Source organism: Plectrocnemia conspersa, unplaced genomic scaffold (assembly GCF_051122295.1).
Source record: "Plectrocnemia conspersa isolate PC_06_02 unplaced genomic scaffold, ASM5112229v1 ptg000012l, whole genome shotgun sequence".
Lineage (NCBI taxonomy): Eukaryota > Metazoa > Arthropoda > Insecta > Trichoptera > Polycentropodidae > Plectrocnemia > Plectrocnemia conspersa.
Window position 1 is genome coordinate 26,326,120 of NW_028277176.1, and position 9,711 is coordinate 26,335,830.

Here is a 9,711-nt window from a genome sequence, read left to right on the forward strand (position 1 = left end):
GACAACTCATAAATATGTAAACAGCCGTGAATAAAAAACTTTCTCACTAGGTCAATAAGAAATAAATCAACGAAATTATAAAAAGGTATTGTTTAATGTTCCAATAATAAAAATTAACAATAAATATACAATAAATATTTTCATAGCAGATAACAAAAAAATGTAATTTATGAAACTGTTTTTGTGGGTTTACACAATAATAAAAAATATATATAAAAACTTACTTCATATTTTTTTGGTGTACAGTACAAAAATATAAAAAAAAACGATCGTTCGTATGTAATATAATATTAACGATCGGCACTTGGTGTTATTTTTTTCCACGTTTTGTACTCAAAGATCAAAATGCAACGTGCGAAAAACAAATACATACCAGGGTCACATGTTTGTTTATTAGACTTAGACTTTGAAACCGATAACAAATTTATACTTTTAAAGAACTCTGACTGATAAAATACATGCAACTTAATTGAAAAAAATGGTATTGACATAAATTTTTATCATTCCCATAAACAAGGCTTCATTTATGAGTCACAAATATTTTAATGTATGTATATAAAAATAATTGATTTTACAGATTTCATACATTTTTATATATATATTTATTCTAACGTATATTCAGAAAGCGAAAATTTCACTTTTGAAAGTTTTTTTAAACCGCAGATTCATCGATTTAATTATATAACATCAATAATTGACTTTTGATTTTTTAATATTATAGAAAATGAGATATTTTTAATAAAAAAATATTAAAAAGTTCATTAGTGATAACCCTGATAATGCCATATAAATACATTAACACTATAAATGTAATTTTCTTTCAGTTCGCTTATTTTTTTAAATATCTCAATTTTCATTCGTTTTGAACAGAAATAAATTTTATATTTAACTGACAAATCACTATTTTTTATTAAAAATATCTATTTTACTAATATCAATTTTTTATCTCAATTAAAATTTAATTTCAAATATCGAATAAACATTTTACTTTAAAAACAAATTAAAAATAGAAAAACAAAACAAGAATCACAATACATATAAGCACAATGCCGTTAATAAAATTATCTTTTAAAGATTATTGTCATATCAACGTATTATTTTATACATACGAAGCTAAGAAGCTCGTGCATGATTCAGAATATCCGCAGAAGAAAAAAATACTTTTTTTTTAGAATATACAATAAAAATACTTTATCCCGCACCAATCGAATTAAATTTAATGTCTGCACCATTAGATCTCACTCTTCACTCTTTCATACACACGTCTATGCGCCGAATCGACACTCTTCAGATAATAAGTGCCCGGAAACAAACTCTCTATAGAACCGACCGGTTCGTACGGAGCCGCATGACAATTCTTCTCCCTGATTTCCATGATTTCGGTGAACTTCTCGGGCGATATCCTCAGTCTCTTCTCCAGCAAATTATCTAAATGGCTCAGATTCGATACAAGCTTATGCAATTTAGAACCAGGGCTACTGTCTTTGACGATGGTGATCGAATACATCGAAGACGCCAAACCGGATCCGTACGAGAATAATCCGATTTTGTTACCGGCTAATTGTTCAGCCTTTTTATTCATTAACAGCGATACTAATCCGCTGTATACGGACGATGTATACATATTACCGACTTGATTGGCTAATTTTAGCGACGGTTTGGTCTTTTTCTCGAACGTCTCTTTACTGATCGTCATGAATGCCTTTTCAACGTCTCGATCGAAGTACGTATCTTCTAGCTTTAGATCTTTGAACTTATCGTTTCCGGGGAATTTAGATCGTTTGATGTCATCGGTCGCTAATAAGAAATCGTTAAAGATCATCCTAGCTAATGATTTTTGTACTAATTTGCAGTACGGCGAATGGAACAGCATAGCGTCCAGACTTTCGATGCCTTCATTATCCGGTGAGAATTTCTCGCATTTTTTTCTATATAGACGATAACAGTTATCTAAAGCGCTCAAATAGCATTGGATAGATAGTTTACCGTCCACTACTGGATATTCCGACGATAAGTCAGGTTTGTAAAAATCGTACGCGTGTTTCATATACGTGGCTCGTATTCCTCGATCGAAAATTAGAGGAGCGTCCGGACCGATCAGCATGGCTACGGCTCCGGCGCCGCCCGTCGGTCGCGCTGATCCCGCTGCGTATACAGCTATATCGGCAGCTATGACGATGGCGTATCTACCGTCCCACGCCGACGATTCAACCCATGAAATAGCGTTGAATAAAGCAGCCGTGCCTCCGTAACAAGCATTAGTCGTATCAATGCCTTCTACGTCCGTTACACCATGTGGTTCGAATAATTGCATTAATACGGTCTTGACGCTTTTACTTTTATCTACGATCGTCTCCGTCCCGACTTCCAAATGACCGATTTCCTCAAATTTTAAATTATTCTTTTCTATGAGTCTATGAAGGATTGTGAGACATAACGAGTTGATGTCTTCTCGATCCGAGCAAAATCCCATGCGGTCTTGTCCCAATCCGATGGTGTATTTACCAGCTGATGCTCCATCGTATACTTCTAATTCGGTTTGATCTACGTATTGAGATGGAAAAGATAGCTCGACGGCTAGGATGCCCACATCCTTAGGCCAACCCATGATACTCGAATTTTTCGTTAGGGCTTCGATGAAAAAGTCATTAAATGTGATGTAATGAGGTTGGAGAAGGTCGGCGCGGCGAGACCGAAAGACCGAAAGACCGAAAGGCGCGATGTCGGTGAAACGACTGGAGGAACTCCGCGCTGGTAAGACAGCTCGACCCACATGCAGGTCACGTGGAGGGGCGCAAGTTCAATGACAGCCACCGGTAGAAATCGGCGCGCGTCACGACTCCCACCCATCTCCCCTTTTTGGTTTCGACGCGCTCAGAATGAGAACATCGTAAGCGACGCTGCGGAACTATTTTTACGCACAAAAACTATTACTTTTTTAATTTAATGTGATTAAAAAATTGGTCAGCCATATTGGACGCGTAGTTTGTGTTTGACGCATTTTGACATACTCCGTGATTCTTAATCTTAAAAATTACGTTAAAGATGGAATAAAGTGCAGTGAGGAGTCGCAAATGTTGGAGAAAGCACTAGCAAATTCAGAATCAATTGCCCACAGAACAAGGAATTAACTACAAAGTAGAACGGTCGTTCCGTACAAATACGCAAATAAAAATTAAAGCCGTTTTTAGCGCTAATTCGAATTGGACGTCGAAAGCCTAAGCTATTACCTAACATGACCTTACAATACATATACATATATTTTTAAGAGAAAATATTTTAAATAAGTAATAATTTTTTTTAAATAAACAAATGTAACTTACATAATATGTAATATTGAATTCGCAGTAGATGTATTCACACGCGCTGGTTTCCGATGCACTATCGTATTTCGTTTGAAAACGTCAATTAGTTTTATTTAATTTAAATAAAAGAATAAAATACAATTCAAAATTTATTTATTTCCGCTATATTATTATATATTAAGATCCGTAAGTGTGATTAGTATTGACAGAAAAAACTGCCAAACTTTTTTAAATACAATATCTTAATAAATTAACAATATGCCGTCCATGTACTGACAAAAGTCACCAATTACAAAAAACTCATTACTGAGGTATACCAATTTAAAAATGGCTTTTGATAAAAATATTGTTAAATATCCATAAAAGTTATTTTTAAAAAGCAAGCTGCTAGTATGTATTATACTAGATAAAGACTATTGTCTGAAAAAAATTATATTTTTTTGTATGTGTCAATTTTATAAAAACTATAGTTAGTGACTTTTGTCAGTATAGATACGATTTATATACTACATGTAAGTACTTAACATAAAATATTTATCTTTCCAAAATTACTGACCTTTAAAATAGATTATTTAATATTATAATAATTACGTTACTGTATTAAATGGTTTTCCATTGGAATTTGGTCAAACATATGGTCTTGTAGATCTTGAAAGATACCTATGCCAATGAAAGATTTTAATACCATTTTGACAATTTGTTATGTAAATTTCAGTTTCTCAACAAATACGGATGCCATCTTCTGATGAGTATATAAAACATCCCTTATTTTACAAGTCGATTAATGAACAACTAAGAAAACTATTGTCTTTACAAAATAAAACATCTCAGCCAATTTCACATTATATTTTTGAACTATTGATTTTTAAAGTCAGTATTTTATTTATTCCGTCTTTTTGTTTGTTGAATGCATATGGATCAGAGTTTTCAAGCCGATTTTCTGAAAGAGAATCGCGCATAAACATATTTTTATTGGGGTATCTAGTAAACTTATTTCCCGATGTTCTGAAACAGTATTAAGTCCATTACCGAGGACGAAAAATCTTTATTTTATATTAATTTACAAAAGCTTAATAACTTTGAAATTTAAATTAATAAAAATAAAACATTAATGAGATTTGTTACTGCTTTTTCAAAGTGAACTAAAAGTGATGTAGGATATAATTGTAGCGTTAAATACCTGGACTTACACCTTAATAAACACATTTTATATATTCTATAAAATGTGTTTATTAAGGTGTAAGCATGCCGCCATCAGGACCATTGGACCGATATTTATAAAAAGAGCGCGCTTAATATAAAAAATATAACCTTTTTATTTTTACAAACCCATTTTAACATTTACATATGTATATATAATACCTTTTTACACAAATCTTGAAAAAGCGGGCAACATGTACCAACTATTAAAGAACATTTTCATACCAGAAAATACAATTAAATAGCAGTTCAAAAGATCGGTGTGTATCGGCAACCTTCAATGACGTCAAATTAAATTGGAATTTATCATCACCGGTTACGACGCATAATTTTAAAGTTTTGGTCAGTTATATTGAATGTATAGGTTAACTTTGGTAATATTTTGGGAACGAATTTATTAAAAATCCATACAATTTCACTATTTATTTCACCAAAAGACATCGTGTGAGTTTTGCATGCCTATTTAATCACTGTAAAACAATAATTAATAAAATCTTACAATTATAATGAACCTTCTCATTTATATTTTTTAAATAAAATTAAGAAACTTTTTTATATTAGCACAGCTTGTCTAAACATATATTGAACATACTTGAATGAATCTGTAAAGTTTATTATAAAACTAACCTACTTTTTCGCGCATCGTTGCCAATTGAATCTCAGTATTTTTTATCAATGACATAGCAGTTTAAGAGAATAATATCCATTATTTGCGTACTTGTATTTGAACGTTTTTTTTCACAAAATTTGCATGGCCGCGTAAAGCAGTTTTTTTATTTTTAGCACGGAAAGTATCCTTATAATTAAATTATGATTAATGTGTATATCAGATTTCTCGTTTTCAAAAATCAGTTATATAGAAAATATAACTGTCTATTATATTTATTATATCTACATTAATTGTGATATTTTTAAATTAAAAAACTAAAGTTTTTTGTAATGTAGCCAAATATATTACTAGGCAATTATTAATTAAAACTACTACTTCGGAGGTTGGGTAAACTGGATGGATGAAACATATTTTTCCATATAACTTATTAGTCATATTAATTAAAAGAGTGGTTTCTGCGAAAATTAAAGATGCTTTACATTCTAGTTGCACGGTCTATTTACTCGCATTGCGTAAGGAAAACGTATCTCGAAGGGGAAAATAATCGCCATAACTCTGTATTTTATTGTACTTTAATTAACAGTAATAAAATTGCTTTTTTTATTTATCACTATAGCTCTGTAGACGCTTTGTAACCTTTAGACCGAAGATACATTTACGCTCAACTCATTCGACACAATATAATTTACCGATTTCATCCGAACTCCATTTCTATTTAAATGCAAAAGTAAAAAATATACACAAAACAAATAAAGTAATAGATAAACAACTTTATATCTTTCATATTACAATGAAAAAAATATAAGATGTGTTTTTTTTTCTATTTACTGTTTTAAAAGTTTTTATGGTCATTAGTAATTTTATTATCATGCTATGCTAAAAACCTGTTTAAGTAACATTTTGAATATGATTTAAAAACAACTTGATTATATAAAAATAATAAATCTCAATCAAGATCCGCTTTTTGCTCTTACCGTTCTAACAATTCGATTTTCAATTTTGACAGTATGTGTGCCACGTGCGCTTGAAAAAGATAGCAATTCAAGATATTATCAAAGAACGAGCGAGACGCAATGCTTGACTGAATTACAATATGATTATATAGATGTTTTCTCCAGCGTCACTTTCACCTTCGGGGATGAGGATGTCGTCACGCGGGGACCTCAATGAACGCGTGCTACAATTTGCCGCGGGAATGTCGGACATTCTTCTTGTGAGATAACATTACTTCAATCGTTTGTGACACCTTTCTCTTCTCCTTCTTGGCCGTGATTCTCTAATCCGAAGGCGAAATTTCTCTCGATGTTGTGGAACCCATGCTTAGTTTCTCCTTCGGTAAATATGATTATGCAACATACGTCATAAATTGATATTCAACATATACTTTTTTAAAAAGAGAAAAAAATGATACTGACAAAAAGGTATTTCGATTAAAAAATTATATTTTTTAATGGTCGTCATAATATGTTTTATGATCAAATATATGGATTAAAAAGAGATATGACCTTTTAAAATAGATTTGACACATGATTAAATAGCATGTATGTTGACTATTATAAATAAAATGAAATTGACGATCATATCGATTTATTTAATTTTGAACAACAATGATTAATAAATGACTGAATGATATATGATACTAATTAATTATGTTGTTTGTGTTAAACGTCAGCATTGCTAAGTGCAGAGATGTTTTAATATCTAAATTAATATACATTAAGATCCCATTTCTTACAGTAAATGTTAAGAATTTAGAAAAGTAAATGTAAAAAATAAAATTCTGGTATTAATTTATGTATTGTAAAATAAAATAATTAATTACACATGTAAAAGGAATGTTATTATTATTATTATGCGGTCATTGTTTTGTCTACTGCTGAGATAGTAACAAGTCCAATGGAAATTATTATTGCTTATCAATAAATATTAATTAACTTAAAATGACCTTGCCAGTAATTTTAATTTCTCACGTAATATTATTATTTGCATATATTTATTGTAATAATCATACATGTGTAAAATAAAATCTGTTGTATATAAAACACTATTTATTATTAATAAAAAATATACATTCAGGTTTAACATTTGTAAGAAATAAACAATTATTAATTTATATATGTATGTATTATTTAAGTTAGTAATGTTTAAAATTCAGACTACTTTTACATAAAGATATAACGATAGAACACAATAAATTCCAACTGTTTAATATTTAAATATTTATATGTATGTATTGTTAATCTATTTAAATGTTTGAACCTATAAAAAACTTAAAAACTATGTCTTTACTTGATTAAAACAAAAAAAGGTTCTAAATGCAATTATAAAAATAATCTTCTTATCTATAAATTTTAACCAATATCTTGTTAAACAATGATTATGTTTTTATAGATTGGCATATATTAGGGAATTTCAATTTGAAGATGTTGTAGAAAGTGCTCTTTTATACAGTCCAGATAAAGATTTGGCAGCTAAATATATTAAATCTCTTCTCGATACACCAGTAGTGGCATCATGCCAGTGTTTGTGATGTACCTAATATTATAATAATTTAGTTTAAAGTAGAGTTCAAATATTTATCTTCGTCAATTATATTTACTTGTAGGTTAGCCGCCATGTACGACCCAATTGTTGTGCTAAAGCCAGTTTCTTTGTGCTCGTAATTATCAGAAGTGTCACCTTTGGCGGCAGCGATTACGGCAGCCGGAACTGGAGTCATCTGAGTGTATGTTTCTAAAGATATACCTTTCATAGGATCGGTCAAAATCAGAACACCCAAATCGAACCATCTAAAAATACAAATTTACATAACAATTTCATTCATGGGATGCGTATGAATGGTAAATTTTTTTAACCTTTCGCTTGTGACCTCCAGCACGAAATTCTCAATGGCGACAATGGGTACATTGTTACCGATCTTACTGTTTGACGCTCTCAATAAAGCTATTCTCTCTTTAGCGGCTGATAAGGCGGAAGCGAAGCCGACCGGTTGAGCAGCTATTTTCATTGATTGTGAAGGAAGACCCCTGCCATAGAATTTGCTTTTAAAACACATGGTAATGAGGGTGAAAGTTAAGTGGGACACTCACACAATAGTCGCTTTTCCAAATGTGTTTTGGAACGCTTCCCGGATGGCGCTCACTTTGTCTTCTTTATCTGATGCGACGATGATTTCAATGTCTCCGCCAGAATCTATATAGAAAAAAATGAATAAGACCATCGTAACGCAGTTATTCAAAACATAAGGATCGTCTTACATATATATTCTTTCATCTGTGGATCGAGTGTGGTAATCATGGAATCTACGGAATTCTTGGCTTTCTCAGCTACTCTGTATAACAATCCGCCAGTAGTAACCGCTCCTCTGACCCAAGTAAACAAGCCACTCCCTGGCATCGGATCTCCTAAATATTCTTCAGCTTCATGTGCAGATTGTAAAGACGGATTAGCGCTATCTATTGAACTAGGAGTGGTCAAATCAGACGATGTATTTCCACTGCTAAACGGTTGAGTCGCTTCAGTCGGAGCTCCTTTAATAGCCGGAATAGCTGGACTATATAAACAAAAGTTAATTAATATCATTATTGTATGCACATATTCCTATAATATACCTGAATGAAGTTGATAGGAAATCGCTTGATTCGCTTGAATGTAAAGTTTGAGGCCGTACCAAAACTGCAGCATTTTCAGACTGTTGCTGCAGATCAGGATTTGAAGATTCTTTCTAAAGATTTAATATTTTTAGATACACATCATGATGATTGATCAATATAACAAAAAATACTAAACCTTTATGAGATTTTCCGATGATTGTGGATTGAGATTAGTGACGAAATTCGGAAGTTCTGATGGTGGCGGTACCCGGAATAAAAGACTTCCAGGATTGCCAGCACTTGGCGGCTTGGGTATATTTTGATTACTCATTTTTCCTTGAAAAATATTTAATAATAAAAGGCAAGGTATTCGTTAACGTTTTAACGACATATTAAAGTACACAGATATTGAATAATATACATCAGAGTTTATAAAAGCATTATCAGTAGTGACATGTATATGTTGCACAAATATGACGTGTACAGTTTGTAATTAGAAAAGCAAATTGCACAGTCTCAGTATGCTCGATGTTGTAATATTGAATTTAGTAATTTACGCATTGAATTTTACGGTGAAAATTGTTGTTTGTTGATAGAAATTGATTACTATTTACTTTATTGCTTTAACTGGAACTGTCAACGCATAACCGGCCATAACCGAATAATAAAAAAAAAACTATACACGTCATTGGTAAAATATTTATTTTAAAATGTATATTAAAATTAATTACTTTTTTATTTCTAATAATTATAATTGTAATAATCACTAAAAAAATTTAAAGTCAAAATATCACTAAATTTAAAAGAGGTAAAAATAAATGTGATTTTATAACAAACACCATACGTAATTTGTGAATAAATATCTGCATTTTAATATTTTAAATTAAATTTATTAAATACAAATATTATATTGTAACCTGGCAGCCATAAGCTCAACGGGGTAAATAAGTATCAACTACGTAGATCAATCAGACATAATGAATACCTACGAGCACTGGTATTG

The 9,711-nt window shown here is 31.1% G+C and overlaps 2 protein-coding genes across 5 annotated transcripts; both read right to left on the minus strand.

Annotated features, from left to right (window-relative positions):
• Positions 1–75: 75 nt before the first annotated feature.
• Hmgs (hydroxymethylglutaryl-CoA synthase) lies at positions 76–2,855 on the minus strand. The gene has a single exon (XM_088199803.1). It carries the CDS (start codon positions 2,606–2,608, stop codon positions 1,232–1,234), a length of 1,377 nt encoding a protein of 458 aa, XP_088055929.1. The 5' UTR covers positions 2,609–2,855; the 3' UTR covers positions 76–1,231.
• Positions 2,856–7,150: 4,295 nt separating this feature from the next.
• LOC148228697 (protein PRRC1-like) lies at positions 7,151–9,388 on the minus strand. Of its 4 annotated transcripts, none has more exons than XM_088199805.1 (8): positions 9,323–9,388; positions 8,905–9,044; positions 8,727–8,839; positions 8,373–8,668; positions 8,205–8,307; positions 7,971–8,141; positions 7,715–7,904; positions 7,151–7,650 (listed from the first exon to the last, which is right to left on the minus strand). In XM_088199805.1, exons 2-8 carry the CDS (start codon positions 9,037–9,039, stop codon positions 7,528–7,530), a joined length of 1,131 nt encoding a protein of 376 aa, XP_088055931.1. In that variant the 5' UTR covers positions 9,040–9,044; positions 9,323–9,388; the 3' UTR covers positions 7,151–7,527. The 4 variants fall into 4 exon arrangements, with proteins under 4 accessions (XP_088055931.1, XP_088055932.1, XP_088055934.1 ...); XM_088199806.1 differs by having other exon boundaries at positions 9,130–9,361; XM_088199808.1 differs by having other exon boundaries at positions 9,266–9,343.
• Positions 9,389–9,711: the final 323 nt, after the last annotated feature.

Bases quoted from the DNA above. Each gene is read 5' to 3' on its own strand.
- Hmgs (XM_088199803.1), bottom strand. From the start codon at position 2,608: ATGGGTTGGCCTAAGGATGTGGGCATCCTAGCCGTCGAGCTATCTTTT.
- LOC148228697 (XM_088199808.1), bottom strand. The intron at 8,308-8,372 runs GTAAGACGATCC...TTTTCTATATAG, and splicing joins ACAGATGAAAGAATATATAT to ATTCTGGCGGAGACATTGAA. The intron at 8,142-8,204 runs GTGAGTGTCCCA...ATTCTATGGCAG, and splicing joins TTTGGAAAAGCGACTATTGT to GGGTCTTCCTTCACAATCAA.